The sequence below is a fragment of the Bos javanicus genome, chromosome 2 (genome assembly GCF_032452875.1).
Source record: "Bos javanicus breed banteng chromosome 2, ARS-OSU_banteng_1.0, whole genome shotgun sequence".
Classification (NCBI taxonomy): domain Eukaryota; kingdom Metazoa; phylum Chordata; class Mammalia; order Artiodactyla; family Bovidae; genus Bos; species Bos javanicus.
In genome coordinates, this window is record NC_083869.1 from 28,003,171 (window position 1) to 28,021,260 (window position 18,090).

The following is an 18,090-nucleotide window of genomic DNA, read 5'->3' on the forward strand; positions in this document are numbered from 1 at the left end:
TTGTTATTTGAATGTTGAGTTTTAAGCCAGCTTTTTCACTCTCCTCTTTTACTTTAATCAAGAGACTCTGTAGTTCCTCTTTGTTTTCTGCCATAAGGGTGGTCATCTGCATATCTGAGGTTATTGATATTTCTCCCGGCAATCTTCATTCCAGCTTGTGCTTCATCCAGCCCAGCATTTCTCATGATGTACTCTGCATATAAGTTAAATAAGCAGAGTGATAATATACAGCCTTGACATACTTATTTCCCAAACGGAACCAGTCTGTTGTTCCATTTAACTGTTGCTTCTTGACCTGCATACAGGTTTCTCAGGAGATAGGTAAGGTCGTCTGGTACTCCCATCTCTTTAAAAATTTTCCACAGTTTGTTGTGATCCACATAGTCAAAGGCTTTAGTGTAGTCAGTGGAGCAGAAGTAGATGTTTTTCTGGAACTGTCTTGCTTTTTCTATGATCCAGTGGTCTCTGGTTCCTCTGCCTTTTTCTAAATCCAGCTTGAACATCTGGAAATTCTTTGCTCACATACTGTTGAAGCCTGGCTTGGAGAATTTTGAACATTACTTTGCTAGCATGTGAGTAATTGTGCGGTAGTTTGAACATTGTTTGGCATCGCCTTTCTTTGGGATTGGAATGAAAACTGACCTTTTCTAGTCCTGTGGCCACTGTTGAGTTTTACAAATTTCCTGGCATATTGAGTGCAGCACATTCACAGTATCATCTTTTGAAATAGCTCATCTGGCATTCTATCACCTCCTCCAGCTTTGTTCATAGTGATGCTTCCTAAGGCCCACTTGACTTCACATTCCAGGATGTCTGACTCTAGGTGAGTGATCACACCATCGTGGTTATCTGGGTCATGAAGATCTTTTTTGTATAGTTCTTCTGTGTATTCTTGCTACCACTTCTTAGTATCTTCTGCTTCTGTTAGGTCCCTACCATTTCTGTCCTTTATTGTGCACATCTTTGCTTGAAATATTCCCTTGGTATCTCTAATTTTCTTGAAGAGATCTCTAGTCTTTCCCATTCCATTGTTTGGAGAAGGAAATGGCAAACCACTTCAGTAATCTTGCCTTGAGAACCTCGTTAACAGTATGAAAAGGCTGTGTCCCCCATGCTTTAGCAATTCAAAGAGGGCTCTGTGGACCAGGTGCATCATATGTATCATTGGGAACACAGAATCTTAAACCCCACCCCAGAACTATGTCAGCATCTACATTTTCACAGAGTATTCAGGTGACCTGCATATCTTTTTAATTCCTGTATAGTCCTAATCTTTGGCTCCAAGAATGAGAGGGCAAGTTGTCCTGAAGTCCTGCCAGGCCCGACCGATGAGAGGGGGATCCTGCAGGAAGACCTGAGTGGTAGGGCCGGTAGAGGCAGGCGCTGACGGCATGCTACTGCTTCCAGGGGTCCCTTCACGGGGCTCTTCTTCAGCTCCTGCTCATGTAGCTGTGCTCTCAGGCCCCGATGGAGTTCCCAGCACACTGCTGTCCCCGTGCCTCTTCTGCTGTCAGTCAGACTGCCTACAGCATCATCTTCCTGCTGCTGGGTGAGACTGCAGCAGGAGAGAGGCAGGGGACGCCCTCTCCCTGTAGGGGTGCCTGTACTTCCCCTTGGGTGATGTAGCTTGGGGGGAACCTCAGGTGACTGAGGAGACCAGATAATTGAATGATTATGAGTGAAGTAAAATCAGACAGAAAGATGGGGAGCAGTGGGTGGCCTTAGTGAAATGGACTTTTTTCCTTCTGTCCTTGAGCTAGGAGAAATTTTTTTAGTTTCTTGCTGCTTCATGGGTGTGGTAGCCAAGGATATTTAATTATTAGAGGAGTGGAGCTGGAACAATGAATCATTTCCCTCCGCATAATTTTCTGTATACCCAGTCACTGGTATCAAGACTACCAGGAGTCAGGTTCAGCGAGGTGGGGTTGAGAAGAAGCAGGCAGGAGCTGGGGCTCCGAGCGAACAGAGGTGACCTCAGGGAAGGGCATTTTGCAGCAGCTTGTAGTCGGTCTTGTTTTAGTTTCCATCTGGGTATCTGGGGTAATCGTACTGTTGAAAATATTCACAGTCAAAACATAAACACTTTAGTGCCAGGCGTGTTTCTTTGTATTATTACATTTGTGTGTATTGTCTCATTTAATATTTACAGCCATCCCGTGAGGTACATACATAACTGCTGCCATTCCCTTTCTGTAATTGAAAAGAAAGAGGCACGCGCGCCAAAGCAACGTGCCCGAGGTCTCATGGCTGGTTGGGCTGTGTGGCTAATTGTGGCTACTCCTAATTTCTGCATGACCAGGAGACACAGAGTGGGGCCATGTTGGGCGTGGAAGTACAGAGTGAACCTTTGAGGAGTGTTAGATGTTAAAAAGGGCCACGATAGAAGCTGTGTTTGTGAACAGAGTGAAACGAGACAAAGCTTTTGTTGGGGGAGCTTGGAGTAGACCCCGTCTTCTGTTGGAGCTGATGCACAGCATACTCCCTTGGCTCCTCATTAAGTGGTGGTCTCTAAACGCTAGACATACCTTTCTAGATCTGGTCTGGTACCTGGCAAACCATGTTCCTCCTTTGCCTGCTCTTCCCTGTTAAGCTTTGCTAATTGGGGATGCTGGGGGACTCTGGGAGGCTGGAGGAGGGAGAAGGGACTTCATCCTGCTTGCTTCTGGTTCTTTTCAGCTTCCTTCCAGAAAGGGTCTTTCTCGCCCTAGCAGCAGTTGGTTCTGTCCTCCAGCTTCTTTCTACATCCTGGAACCAGCCTCCTGGCATCGCTCAGAGATGCCCACACCAGCCAGTCCTCAGATGTTGACCTCCCAGCCCGCCGTGGACCCTTACTGAGAGGCCCTCCTTGGAGCCCCTGAGGTGTCAGCCCCTGTCCCTCAGAGGTCTGGGTCCCAGCTTTATGGGTCTCCTCCTCTGAACTGCCAGATTCTGATAACCCCATCCCTCCTCTGATTTTCCTGGCTCTTGTGGATGAAGCTGCTTCCTGCAGTTACTGTGGCCCTGATGCCTGCGGAACCAGTTCTTTATACTAGATAACATCTGTTACAAGATTTAGTGTACCTGATTTTCCTAACTGACTGCTTGCTGATAAAATTTCCCAAGACCTGGTGTCCTGGCTGTGGAGGGGGCAGAGAAGCCTACACCCAGTATCCATGGTTTTCAAATTTAAGGATATAGAGAAATTGCTAGAGAAGCTTATTAAAAATGCAGATTCTAGTCTTTCATTTGCAATAATTCTGATTCAATAGATTGGATATAGGCTTAAAAATCTGCTTTTTGAACAGATACACACTACTATATAGAAGATAAATAGGCAACAAGGACCTACTGTATTGCACAGGGAAGTATATTCAATATCTTTTAATAATCTATAATGAGGTCGCAAAGAGTTGGACATGACTGAGTGTGTGCACACATACACAAATGGAAAAGAATCTGAAAAAGAATACATCTATATAACTGTACACTTTGCTGTACACATGAAACGCTGTAAATCAACTATGCAGTAGTAACTAAATCAGTTCATCATGAAAAAAGAATCTGCATTTTAAGCATCTTTGATATTTCTGAGATGAGTTCAGATATTAATTACTGTGTCTCACAGGCTTTCAGAGAAATCTGCTGAGACTCAGGACTCCTCATGGGGGCTCTTTCTTGGATATGAAGTGAGACTTAGAAACAGACTTTACTTATATTTTCACAACAGGCTGGGGGCTATGGATGTGCTAAATTGAAACCAACGGGCTGCCCCCAGGTTGTACCCTGACCCCTGGAGGCTGAACACCAAATCATTGTTCAGCCCAACAAGTTCTGATTCAATCAGCTGGAGAGAAGAACTTTCCCCCTAGTCATTATCCACTTGGCCAGCCCTTGGGCTCCAGGTCGGCACCCAGTGAGGGGCATGCCTTTTTGTTACTTATACAAAGGCAGTGTGTCCATGGCTGAGATGGTTAAATGGTACTGACTTTGAAGTAGATACTGGCTCTTCTTTTTGCATTTAGAGCTGTTCCCAGTTTTGGGGGCCTTAAGGTTGGAGCAATAAGGAGCTGGAGACCAGGAGACCACCCCCATACCCTGTTTAAATACTGTTTGAGAACCAGGGCACTCATGTCTTTTGGCCTTTACCAGTGGGTGTATCTGTTTATCTGTGTGGAGAGCAGTGGACATTCTTTTGTGGAATGTTGGCTTCTATTTGGTTGATTTAATCAGTGAAACAAGTGGGTTTTGCTGGGAGGAGTTGCTACCCCCTCAGAGAAGAACAGGAAGTTTTTCAGTCTTGCTGGATCATGGGGCTTTGAGTTTGCAGGGGGCGAGGACTTCAAAGTGACCTTTTACTGAGTGTAAAAATCCAGCTTGCTCTGTAGGAATGTGGAGTCCAGGGCCTGATGCCGCGTTTCCTAAGATGTATTTGGAGGATTGTCATCAGCCCCTGTCTGTCACCTCTCTACAGTGCGAGGTGTTTTGTATCACCTCTTTTTAATCAAGTGGAATCACTGAAGGCCCTACCCTATTTTAGCCTGCCTCATTTTGCATGATATCTGTAGCTGAGCAGGGGCCAGGGGATCCAGTTTTTAAAAATTGAGGGTCTCAGCCTATTCTGATGGAACATTGCTCTTTGGTCTGAGCTTTGCTGTGACACTCAATACCAGAATGGAAAGGGATGTTCTGCAAATCAGAAATGCTTTCAGGCAGATGGCCTTGCTAGGCTTCTTCCTTGACATTAGCTGCCAGGTCCTCCAACCTCTGCCTACTTAAAAACACACGCAGTGAGCAGATGGAGTAAAAATGCTCTGCTTCCTTGCCTTCGGGTTGGTTATACAGCCTATCTGGGCCTAGACTCCTTTGTATCCAGCCAGCTTTGAGCACAGCTACATAGTAGTCATGTATGGATGTGAGAGCTGGACCATAAAGAAGCCAGAGCACTGAAGAGTCGATGTTTTTGAACTGTGTGCTGGAGAAAAGACTCTTGAGAATCCCTTGGACTGCACGGAGATCCAACCTGTCAATTCTAAAGAAAATCAGCTCTGAATATTCATTGTAAGGACTGATGCTGAACCTGCAATACTTTGGCCACCTGATGCAAAGAGCTGACTCATTGGAAAAGACACTGATGCTGGGAAAAATTGAGGGCAGGAGGAGAAGGGGTGGCAGAGGATGAGATGTTTAGATAGCATCATCGACTCAATGGACATGAATTTGAGTAAACTCTGGGAGATAGTGAAGCACAGGGAAGCCTGGTGTGCTACAGTCCATGGGGTTGCAGAGTCAGACACGATTTAGTGACTGAGCAGAACAGAACACCTCCCTTATTTATCTTGTCAGCCCAGGGAGAGGTTGATGTATGGGCGTTTCGTCCACTTAGCAAGCAATTATTGAGTATCTCCTGCGTTCCAGGCAGGGCCTCAGTGGAAGGGTTGGTTCTAGAGTCCTAAGACTGTCATTTTAAGTGCTGAAATGAGGCTGTACTGAGTCCTTGAGAGCAGAGAGGAAGTGACTAACTCTGCCTGGAGTTGTTAGAGAAGGCAGCATCTGAAGAAATGATTCATAGCTAACCCATGGGGTTGGGTTGTCAACCCTCCCCACCCTTCCTCACCCCATCAAAATAGGATGATCTTTTTCTTAAACAATGAATACACTTTCACGGACAGAGAGAGCGTATGTTTTACTCTACATTTCCTGTTGGTCACTGTCAACGTTAGAACTTGAACCTTGAAGTGAGTGCTTTTTAGACTACAGCTGTTCCTCCTTATCCACAGAGGATATTCATTTTCAAGACCTCCAGTGGATGCCTGAAACATCGTGTGTATATATATATATATATATATATATATATACACGCTGATTTTTCCTTTACATACCTACCTATGATAAAGCTTAAATTATGAGTTAGGTACTGTAAGAAATTAGTAATAAAATAGAACAATTACAGCAATATACCATAATAAAAGTTAGATGAGTGTAATCTCTCTCCCTCTCACAATGTTTTAAAAATTTAACGCCTTTTCCACCTTAAGTAAATACTTATGCACTGTGGTGGCAGTTTGAGGTGAGACAGTGAAATTAGCACAAATTTCTTTTTCCTTCACGATTTCACGGATGGAAGATTACTTCTTACCGTATATCTTAGCAACCTCTGCATTATGATTTTTTTCTTTCCTTATGAAGTTGAGAACTTTCACCTTTTCGCTTAAAGAAAGCACATGACAGCCTGTCTTTGGCAGACCCAAATTGCAGCATCACTACTCTTGCTTTGGGGACATTAGTAAGTAAAATAAGGCTTTACCTGAACACGGCACTGTGAAACCTTGGCAGTCGATCTGATAACCGAGATGGCTAGGTGATTTACAGGTGGGATATGCTGGACAAAGTGATGATTCAAGTTGAGGGTGGGATGGAGTTGGATTTCATCACACTGACCAGAATGGCTCAGAATTTAAAACTCCCAAATTGTTTATTTCTGGAATTTTCCATTTAATATTTTCTGACAATGACTGACCTTGGGTAAATACCATTACAGAGAGGGAAACCACAAAAAAGGGGGGAATGGCTGTAACTGATTTTTTCTTTTAAGTGGCAAGCAGTCATATTTACAGAGTGATTCTTTTATCTACTGTGTATCTTTAAGAAAACCAAAAATGTCTAGGAGTGAATCGCAGTATGGATCACATTGATTGAGATGCACATTAGAGCCTAATACTTAACAGCTTCTTATCCTATGCATACCACTCCTCTTTAGTCAGGTAACTAGACTTTACCTGATCCCTTAATCATAATTTTCTTTATGTTAGATAATCCCAGTCTGCCTTCTGAGTTTAGTAAATGTACAGAATTGTGTAAAATTAAAAAAAAAAAAAGATTAATTGTTGCTTTAGGTGTAGCTTGAGGTCCAAGGTGAGCATATGATATTAATTCCAATTTGATTCCACACACCAGTTTCCCTCTATCTTCCCTGCAATCAGAGCCCGGGGTGCCTTTTTGTTTTTCTGTGGTTATTATCAGATGGTTCTTGCTGAGCTGCAGGTAAGCCTTGCTTTTCTTCGGTGAGATCTGTGACCTCTAAAGGTTTTAACAAGGTAGGCTTTCCCAGTGAAGGTAGTTTATCCAGGTCAGTGGTGAAATGCAAGTTCATTCACTGAGTAGCCATTTCTCCACCTCACCCTGTTTCGTTTTAAAAATACTTTTATTTGTTTATTTTATGTTTTGCCTGTGCTGGGTCTTAGTGGCTGCACAGGCCTTTCTCTAGTTTTGGCTAGCGTGGGCTACTCACTGTAGCAGCTCCTCTTTTGCAGAGCATGGGCTCTAGGGTGTATGGGCTTCAGTAGTTGCAATGCATGGTCTCGGTAATTGTGGCTCCTGGGCTCTAGAACACAGACTCAACAGTTGTGGCTTCTGGGCTTAGTTGTTCTCCGTATGTGGAATCTTCCCAGACTAGGGATTGAACCCCTATTTCTTGCATTGGCAGACAGATTTTTTAGCCATTAGGAAACCCCTCACCCTGAGCTTGATGATTTTTTAATAGTAAGCTCTAAATCTCCTCCCACAATCCCAGAAAGAGGCTGTACTCACTGGTTCTTTGGACAGAGGCAGAAGGATATAACTCAACCAGCTTGGCTGTTACACAATCCAGGTCACTTAGGAAGGTCACCTGTGTTTGTAGCTGCTTGAGAAACGCGGCCTTGCTGTGCCTGCCCCCTGTACCTGACAGGCAAGCAGTAACATCTGTTTTGCAAAAGAATCTGTCCACCAAATGGCACCTGACACTTGTCTCACAGTTCCTGTTCTCTGTTTGAGGAGTTTGTGTTTACTGTGTGTTTACTTGGTGTTTGCTGTACCTGGGTTCCTTTCACATAAAACACCTTGAACCACCAAACAGCACTGGTAGTTTTTTCTTTGTGTGAGCTAGCAGGATGAAGTGGATGGCAACATGCTGACCTGTGGTAAGTCAGCGTGGTCCCATGTCCTGAGTACATTCACATATTATGTTGAAACGTAGGAAATGTGACCATTTTGATCTAGAAGAATGACAATTTCATATGGGTAACTGAATAATTTGAAATTTGTACCCATAGGTAAGAAAGGATACATTTTTGAAGCCAACTAGCAGTAACTCCAGAGAAGGCAGTGGCACCCCACTCCAGCACTCTTGGCTGGAAAATCCCATGGACGAAGGGGCCTAGTAGGCTGCAGTCCATGGGGTCGCTAGGAGTCGAACACGACTGAGCGACTTCACTTTCACTTCTCACTTTCATGCATTGGAGAAGGAAATGGCAACCCACTCCAGTGTTCTTGCCTGGAGAATCCCAGGGATGGGGGAGCCTGGTGGGCTGCCGTCTACGGGGTCGCACGGAGTCAGACACGACTGAAGCGACTTAGCAGTAGCAGCAGCAGCAGCAGTAACTCAAATACAGGAGGCAAATACAGCCTGTGATGTGCTTTTATATCACTCACAATGTTTTTATATTTTTACACATTAATTGCTAACCTTAATTCAGGAGCTCTCACACAAAATTTTGAATTTGCAACTTGTCTGCAAGAGTCACAGTCTCACCCCGCCCGGCAGGTGATGTCACCTGGTGACAGTGGACCAAGGCAGAGTGGCAGCTGTGTCCCCATGGGGCCCATGTGTGTGTGTCCATTCATACCCTGGCCAGCTTCTGACCCTCATGTGATCTGACCTGATTGGCCTCTTGGACTATGAGGTTGCTCATGTGATATAAATAGAGCACCTTGAGTAAGATGGATAAAGAGATTTGGAAGAAATTATCAGCTGGACCAAAGTCATTTGTTTTGTTTACTACACACCAGCAGCCAGCCTCTAAAAAGAATGCCTGATACAGCTCTGGACTCTGTTTGCCAAGAAAGACAGCTAAGCAAGCATACTTAAGGAGCTCGCTCATTCATGTGCTAAGAGATGGGCAAACTCTGGTTAAAGCTCTGGCTTGATGCTCTTCATTTGAGTCGGATGTGATGATAGATTGCTTCCCCACCAACCATTCACGTCACAGGCTAATGTTATGCCTTGTTTATCTTTTTGCTTTTTAAATCCTGACTTTTATGGAAAGTGACTACTGACCACGTCCTAACTTTAACATGAAAGTTGTTGTCCTCGACTAATGTATATTTTAAAAGTACTAGATGTTTATGCTACATTGTTTGTAAAGGTGGGGGAACTGAACACAAAAGAGAATATTCATCAATTAAAGAAGGGCTGAATGAATTGTGTACATAGACATTGTGAAATGCTGTGTGGTATTAACATAACAAATTGACAGGACACCAGTTGACCCGGAGGGTTTTCCCTGAGGAGAAGTACTAGCTGAGATTTAATTAGTGCTTCCTATGTGGTAGGAAGTACTTTTAAAAAGTACAAAGTACTTTCTCACTTTGATGAAAGTGAAAGTGGAGAGTGAAAAAGTTGGCTTAAAGCTCAACATTCAGAAAACGAAGATCATGGCATCCGGTCCCATCACTTCATGGGAAATAGATGGGGAAACAGTGGAAACAGTGTCAGACTTTATTTTTCTGGGCTCCAAAATCCGTGCAGATGGTGACTGCAGCCATGAAATTAAAAGACACTTACTCCTTGGAAGGAAAGTTATGACCAACCTAGATAGCATATTCAAAAGCAGAGACATTACTTTGCCAACAAAGGTCTGTCTAGTCAAGGCTATGGTTTTTCCTGTGGTCATGTATGGATGTGAGAGTTGGACTGTGAAGAAGGCTGAGCACCGAAGAATTGATGCTTTTGAACTGTGGTGTTGAGAAGACTCTTGAGAGTCCCTTGGACTGCAAGGAGATCCAACCAGTCCATTCTGAAGGAGATCAGCCCTGGGATTTCTTTGGAAGGAATGATGCTACAGCTGAAACTCCAGTACTTTGGCCACCTCATGCGAAGACTTGACCCATTGGAAAAGACTCTGATGCTGGGAGGGATTGGGGGCAGGAGGAGAAGGGGACGACAGAGGATGAGATGGCTGGATGGCATCACTGACTTGATGGACATGGGTCTGGGTGAACTCTGGGAGTTGGTGATGGACAGGGAGGCCTGGTGTGCTGCGATTCATGGGGTCGCAAAGAGTCGGACACGACTGAGCGACTGATCTGAAGCTCATCACGCTGTATCAAATGTTAGAAATCATCTATTCTTCTAGTTTCCCAGTTTAGCCCACCTCTTCCTCCTTTTAAACCAGCTGCATCTTCCTGGTAAGCAAAATGAAACTGAGTCCCGACCTGCGGCTGCTTTCCCAAGTATAAACTACGGATGTATTCTGTCTCCACGTTACAGATGGAGAAATGAGTCCTAGAGAGAGAGCCTTACGTTTATTGAGTCGCTGTTTTCCAAGGATGTGTTTTCCAGACAATTGTGTTATTTGGTGGTGCAGGTCATTTTATTATGCCTGTTAAGGAAACGGAGGTATAGGTAGGAATAGGCCCAGTATCACTGAACCCTGGGAATCAGAATCAGGATTGGATAGAATCTCTGACCAACCATCCTTTCAAGAGTCTTGAGGGTTACAGAGGCCTACCAGAGGCCCTTCAGTTGAATCTTTTCTCTTAGTGCTATTTGAATTAATTAGGAAGTTTTGGGGGGATCCCCTGGTAGCTCAGCTGCTAAAGAATCTGCCTGCAATACAGGAGACCCTGGTTTGATTCCTGGGCTGGGAAGATCCCTTGGAGAAGGGACTTGCTACCCACTCCAGTGTTCTGGCCTGGAGAATTCCACAGACTGTATAAGTCCATTGGGTCTCAAAGAGTTGGACACGACTGAGTGACTTTCACTTTCACTTAAGGAAGTTTTTGAGAACTTCTGAGTTGTATAGCATAATTAGCATAGGTGATTGTGACTTTAGAACACACAAGGAAAGTCTTTTGTATGAATCAGTGGGGCTGCCCTAACGAAATACCTTAAGAATGGATGCCTTCAACAACAGAAATTTATTTCTCACTCTGCTGGAGGCTGGGCAGTCCAGTTCAAGGTGCTGGCTGATCTGGTTTCCGATGAGAGCTCTCTTCTCTTCCCTTCCTTTCCTTACCTGTTAAGTGAGGGGTTGGACTCAGTGATGATCTTTGAGGCTCCCTGCACCTCTAATGTTGTTCCTGATCTCTCTTATAGTTGAAGGAAATCTTTGGATTCAAAGTAGACTGTTCCAAATTGTCCAATGAGTGGTTAAATCCTTACGTGAAGTGACAGTCACCTCAGGTTCTAAAGCTTCACATTTATTCTTTATCAAGATGAGAAGCTGCCAGCTGTTCTTTAGTCAGCTGTATGTATGAAGCAATAACGGTCCTCTGGTTGTATGGCTCTAATAAAAGATTTTCCCACCACTCCCTCCCCTTTAAAAAAAAAAATAAAAGTTTTTATTATTTATTATCACTTTTTAAAGGTGACTTTCCACCTGTAACTGTTACACAATGTTGACTGTATACCCCATGTTGTACAGTACATCCTTGAAACGATCTTATACCCAGCAGTTTGTATCTCCCACTTCTCCACCCCTCTGTTGCCCCTCCTCCCCTCTCCACCAGTAACCACTGGTTATATAGCGTAACCTCTATATCTGTGAGTGTACGTCTTTTTTGTTATATTTAGTAGTTTGTTGTATTTTTTAGATTCCACATGTAAGTGATATTGTACAGTATTCATCTTTCTCTCATTTATTTCACTTAACATAATGTCCTCCAAGGCCATTCATGGCGCTTGCTGCAAATGGCAAATTTCTTTTCTTTATGGCTGAGTAATATATCTATTGTGTGTGTGTGTGTGTGTGTGAGAGAGAGATCTTCCGTCTCCATATATCTGTTGATGGACACTTAGGTTTCTTCCATATCTTGGCAATTGCAAATAATGTTTCTATGAACATTGGAGTGCATATATCTTTTAGAGTTAGTGTGTTGGTTTTTTTCAGATACATAACCAGGAGTGGAATTACCAGGTCATATGGTAGTTCTATTTTGAGCTTTTTGAGACACCTCCATACAGTTTTCACAGTAGCTGCACCAATTTACATTCCTATCAACAGTGTACAAGGCTTCCTTCTTCTTCACATCCTTGACAACCTTTTGTGCTCTTTTTGATGATAGCCATTCTGATGGCTATGAGGTGTTATCTCATTTTGGTTTTGATTTGCATTTCCCTGATTATTGGCTGCATTGAGCATCTTTTCATGTGCCCGTAGGCCATCTGCACGTCCTCTTTGGAAAAATGTCTATTCAGTTCTGCCCATTTAAAGTTTTTATTTATTTATTTTAAAATTTATTTTTTTCCCTGCCCATTTATCAGTTTGTTTTTTGATGTTGAGTTGTATGAGCTGTTTATATATTTTGAATATTAACTCCTTTTCAGTCATATCATTTGCAAATGTCTTCTCCCATTCAGTAGTTTGTCTTTTCATTTTGTCAGAGGTATCCTTTGCTGTGCAAAAGCCAACTCAACATCCCTCCCCCTTTATAGAATTCTTCTTTGTGTCCATGTTCTTGCATTTGTCTGTGGAAGCCAGAAGACTTTTATAGTCAAGGACTTAACTGACTCTGAATGGTAGCCCCATATCACATACGCTTATTTTATCCTTTCTGGGAATTTGTTGTCTTCTTTCCTGTTTTCCAGTTTTCCCAGTTTGAAAATGGTCTGAGATGTGGATGGAGAATGGAGGGGTGGGACTGGGGGGAGTTTTGTAATAGATAGGGCTGAGCTTCCCATCAGCAGCTCGTTAAAGGTGTTTGTTGATGTCTCTGCTGGGTACCAGGCCCAGTGCTAACTAGCTACTTATCACTTTCTCTGTGGGCTCCCTTCAGCGATGGGCTCTTGTTCTGGAGACCTTGACTGGAAAATGCACTCTGCTATCAGCAGGGCTCTTTGTAGTGTTTGGCTCTGGTATCTGGAACATTCTGGATTGAGCCCAGCATGCTGTAATCTGCACGCTGGTGAGGTTGATCCAGTGGGACTTGGAGTAACAGTTGATGGAGAAGCACTGAGGTAAGGGAGAGGGTGGTGGTGGTGGTTTACTTACTCAGTCGTGTCTGACTCTTTGTGACCCCACGGACTGTAGTCCATCAGGCCCCTCTGTCCATGGGATTCTCCAGGCAAGAATGCTGGAGTGGGTTTGTCATGTCCTCCTCCAGGGGATCTTCCCAACCCAGGGATCAAACCAGAGTCTCCTGCATTGCAGGCAGATTCCTTACCACTGAACCACCAACTGACGAATTGATCATTCTGAGAACTGAGAACTGAGCTCTAGAGAGAGTGTGGCTCACTCAGACCCTCCCTCTAGGTTGATTCTCTTGTCTCTAACAATATAGGGCAATGTAGAAGATACTTTCTTAGCAATGGCAAAACAAGGCTGCAAGGGAAAAGTGTGCTTCTGGCTTGTGGGTAGAAGGAAAAAAGCATGGACCTGGGAGAATGGCAGACCTGACTCAGACCCTGGCTCAGGTACTTGTTAGCTGTGGGGGTCCCAGTTTTCTCACATGTAAAACGAGGCTATTAACAACAACAGCAACAAAATGCACAGGCTTGTAACAACAATTATACAAGGAAAATGCCGACTGTATAGTGGGTGATCAGTATATGTGGATTTACTCCACTGGTGAACACAGGTGGGGCTTCCTGCAACAGAATCCTTGAAGTTGGAGACCTGTCTTTGGAGCATTTGGGTGACCTGATGGGTCACCAGGTCAGGGGGCCAGAGCTGATGGTGAGACCACAGGGCAGAACCTTTGCACCAAAGACACTCATTTGGGCACTTTGGTCGGGGTGGGGAAGCCTTGATTTGCACGGGAAATGTCATGCCTCTGTCTCACATGTATCAGGATAGCTGATACTGGTCTCTCCTCTTTTTTGACAAAAATAATCTCCCCTCCCCCATTTGGATGATATTTAGCAACTCATTTGGGAAAAAGTACCCAAAGGAAAACTTGAAGGAGAAGACGGTCATATCCGCCCCCTTTTGCACAGGCTGTTTCTCTTCTTGGCAGTCTTGCAGTGGGAGAAGATATATGTGATGAGAATGAGATTTTTGATATTCTTTGCAGAATTGAGATGCCTTAACCTGGAGGTCTTTTTGCCCCTTCGGAATATAAATTCGATTAGAAGCTCTTTGTGCTCTGCCACAAGTCATTACACGTCTACATTTTGTTCTTATAAAATATGGATAATGACATGACTCTGTCTCCTAGGAGTTTGAGTGCATTAGCTAATGATCATGAAACCTTAGAAATGGGAAATGCATATGAATGCTGAGAGCTTTTGTAATTACAGGTTTGCATCATTTTGCTTGGCATCCTTGAAGAGGCCTGCTTTCAACATGAGAATACTCGGGTTGATTCCTGTTCTTCTAATTGTAGAGCAAGCTTGAAAGAGATAAACTCAGAGAGTGTTCAGAGCAGAGAAGTCATAGCATCTGGTGGAAGCCCTCAAGTAGCTTAGGCTGGAGTGGTTTGGTTTGCGCTGAAGTGGGAGAAGAGCTTGAGATATTGTAGTCATCACAATGAGAAAATGCCAGTACCCGAGGATGGTAATGGCTTCCACGCAGGGTTGTAATGAAATGCTCATGTCCTTTATTCTTGTGACATCAGATATATTGTTTTCTCAGCCTTTATTCTAGGCAGCCGTGAACACGCTGTATTGCAGTGGGCTGTTTTGATGTGGGTCACCTTCCTGGATTGTTAAGCCTCTGGAGTGTAGATACTGTCTTTGTATCCTCTAGAAAAATCCAGATTTTCCTTTATCTCATCCAGATAATTATTTTCGAACGTAAGAAACTCTTTAAAAGGATGTCAGATGGTAATGGGTTGAATACCCAAGTTACAGAAACTTAAAAAAAAAAGAATTTATGTGGGTAATCTAACAGTGTGCCATTTGACAGCTGACGTTGTTTTCATTTCCTTTCAGGCAGTGGCGCTACAGCTGTGGTTCAGGCTGCTCTATGCAAACCCAGGCAAGAACGTGTAGCAATAAAGCGGATCAACTTGGAAAAATGCCAGACCAGCATGGATGAACTATTAGTAAGTCAAAGTGAATGGGATATTGCAGGTTGCTTTTCTTATCTTATGTAGAGATGGGCCGGAGAAGCAGGAGAGGAGAGAGCAGAGGCCATTTGATGTTTTCTCCCATTTGGACACATGTATTTCTTGGAAAGCAGCCCACCTGGCTTTTTCCTCCTTATGACTGTGTTGTGTAATATACAGCTTACTTTGCTTTGACAAATAGAATTTTACTCAGTCCTCATAATCCCCAGGTGGGGATGGTCTCAGTGTTGACACGGCTTTATGAAATGAGGGAATAGACTCAGATGACCTAAGGTCACGTTATACTGAATTGGATGACGAGCTTCTGGCCCTCCGTCTCGAGTCGTACACAAAGAGGAATTACTCCCTAAACAATTTGCTGGCCTTCTGGCTTTCATAAATCACAAAATCTCCTATAAATTTCAGTTATTCAAAAATACCACAGGGTAGCTTGCATTCCTATTGGTGAATGAGAAGAGGTTTTTTTTTTTTGGTACAGGCCAACTTGTACTTCTTCTCAGTAAAGTATGTTACATAAATAACTGGAGCTTGTCAGTGTGGCTGTGACTGTAGTAGCACTGGTTGGTTGGAGGATCATTTGCTTTGGATTTAGCTGACTCATTATTAAATGAACAGCTTGGCAAATGGTTATTAGTTGCCCGGCAAACTGTGAAGGGTTTGAGAGTTTAATCTCATAAATATAGTTGTCATTCCGCCTGCCAATTTTCTTTTTTTTTTCCTTTTGGTCATTTGTTTGAGGATAATGGAAAACTGCAGTGGAGGAGTTGACTGATTGGTTATCCCACCACTAATCCCAGGACAAATATTAGTCCAATAGCTTCATACAAGCTACAAAGTATAATGACAGTTGGCTCCAAATGAAGAGGCCTTTTGTCATAGTCTACATTGGGAATGGAATGTCATTAACAAGAGCCTTTTGTCTTTACTCAGAATATAGCTTTTATTTCAGGCATAATTACAGTACACTATAGTATAAATTAAGTACAAGGATAAAGCTGTACTTTTCCAGATCGGTTTGGTCTTACATTTTAAATCAGGCTCCATAAAGCATAGTTTTCGCTGGGATTGAAACAACAGATTGCTGGCTAAAAGTTCAATTAAAGGAAGGGGGCTTCCACAATTTAATTAAAAAAATTTTTTTTTTTTTGCATACATTTAGCACTATTACCCTCCTCCGAATTTCAGCTCTGCTCTGCTCTTACTGAAATTATTACTGCATACTTCTGTTGCATGCTATCACGGTGACCAATAAAACTGTCTTTGTCATCTGACCAGTTTTCAAGGTCACTTTCTGGCATGGAAAAAGCTTTAAACAAACTGGAGAGAGCTGTGTCCTGCCTTTGCCACTAATTTTTTTTTTTTTAGTCAAATTACCTAACAGCTCTGCACCATGTAAAGAGAATTGAATCACAAAATCTCTAAGATCCCATTGTTTGTTGCCATTGTTCAGCTACTAAGTCATGTCTGACTCTTTGTGACTCCATGAACTGCAGCACACCAGGCTTCCCTGTCCTTCACCATCTCCCAGAGTTTGCTCAAGCTTGTGTGCATTGAGTCGGTGATGCCATCCAACCGTCTCATCCTCTGTCATTCCCTTCTCTTCCCCTCAATCTTTCCCAGCATCAGGGTCTTTTCCAGGATCCCATTAGGAGTCTCAAATTCTGTGGCTATACTAGGTACATAATAATTTTTTAAAGATCTACGCCCTGTTTGGAAATATTACTCTTGAATTTGCCTATGGCAGTTGTATTGGATTATGGTGTTCTGTTGGAGGTCTCACAGTCATCTTTTTGCCACCAGCAGAATATTTAGACAGAATATGTACAAGGCTTGTATGTACTTGTATCTGATAGTTCTGGAACCAGCCTTCAGGGCTGATGCTGTGGTCTCTGGTTTCTAACAAGCCCTCAGTTGCCCCAAAGAAAGCAGTGGCAACCCACTCCAGTACTCTTGCCTAGAAAATCCCATGGACGGAGGAGCCTGGTAGGCTGCAGTCCACGGGGTCACAAAGAGTCAGACATGACTGAGTGACTTCACTTTCACTTTTCACTTTCATGCATTGGAGAAGGAAATGGCAACCCACTCCAGTGTTCTTGCCTGGAGAATCCCAGGGACGGGGGAGCCTGGTGGGCTGCCGTCTACGGGGTCACACAGAATCGGACATGACTGAAGCGACTTAGCAGCAGCAGCAGTTGCCCAAAGTCTCCATGTTTTCCCGCTGCTGACTTTTTATCAACAGTCGGCTGCCAGTGATGACACCTAGGTAAGGGTTCTACTGCAGGCACCAGGACTACTGTCGTTCCAGGCCCTTTTCTCTATTACCTGGGACCAGGAACCATATCAGTGTCATTTGGAGTGACTCATAATTTAGCCAGAGCTGTCAGTGTAAGAACTAGAGCTTTTCTAGCTTAGTGCTTGGCTACATTAACCTGAAGTTTTAAGATTTACAAGTTTGCTTGTTAGCAGTTAATTTTTTCTTTCGTTTTCTACCTGCTCCCATGCCCATGTTGTGTTAATGGAATTTAGCATAATTATCTATTTTTCACTTTAAAGGATGTTTGATTTGTTGCTCTAATCTTTCCTTAATTTTGAGTCTTTGGCCTTTTGATGTCTTGATATTTCTAGGGATGGAGGGAACGGCTATGGTTCTGTAGGACACACAGCTCCCAGGTTCTCTGCGAGCAAAAAGAAATAGAACTGACAGTGTAGGCTCCTGCTGTTGCCAGGCTTTTGTGGTGGCCGAGCTCTCGGCACATGACTCGTGCGGAGCAAAGTTGCCGTAATCCTTTCAATGTCTAATCCTGCTGCTGCTCGCGCTTTTATTATCTCTGTGGGTTCACATTTTGGCAGTGTCTGGACATCCGCTATCCTAATAATCCTTTAATTCCGTGAGTGTGTGTGTATTATATACAGGTCAGTGCTCGGCGTCATTTCACAAACTGTGTCATGTGTTAACTGGAAACCATTGTTCTTTCAAGAAACAACGGCCACTGGAATCCTTATCTTGTGGGAGTGTTATGTCATGGAAGTCACAATTACCAGCTATTTGCTGGCTACTGGAACAGC

At 43.5% G+C, this 18,090-nt stretch overlaps 1 protein-coding gene across 3 annotated transcripts in view; it reads left to right on the forward strand.

Moving 5' to 3' along the window:
- The window catches only part of STK39 (serine/threonine kinase 39), a 319,217-nt gene that overhangs the window by 52,591 nt on the left and 248,536 nt on the right, over positions 1–18,090 (forward strand). For all 3 annotated transcript variants that reach the window (XR_009740264.1, XM_061436130.1, XM_061436142.1), the window contains exon 2: positions 14,888–15,000. Coding sequence is in view for 2 of the 3 variants with exons in the window: in XM_061436130.1 (XP_061292114.1) it covers positions 14,888–15,000 (113 nt within the window). In the remaining variant the exon portion in view is untranslated. The remainder of the gene's footprint in view (positions 1–14,887; positions 15,001–18,090) is intronic.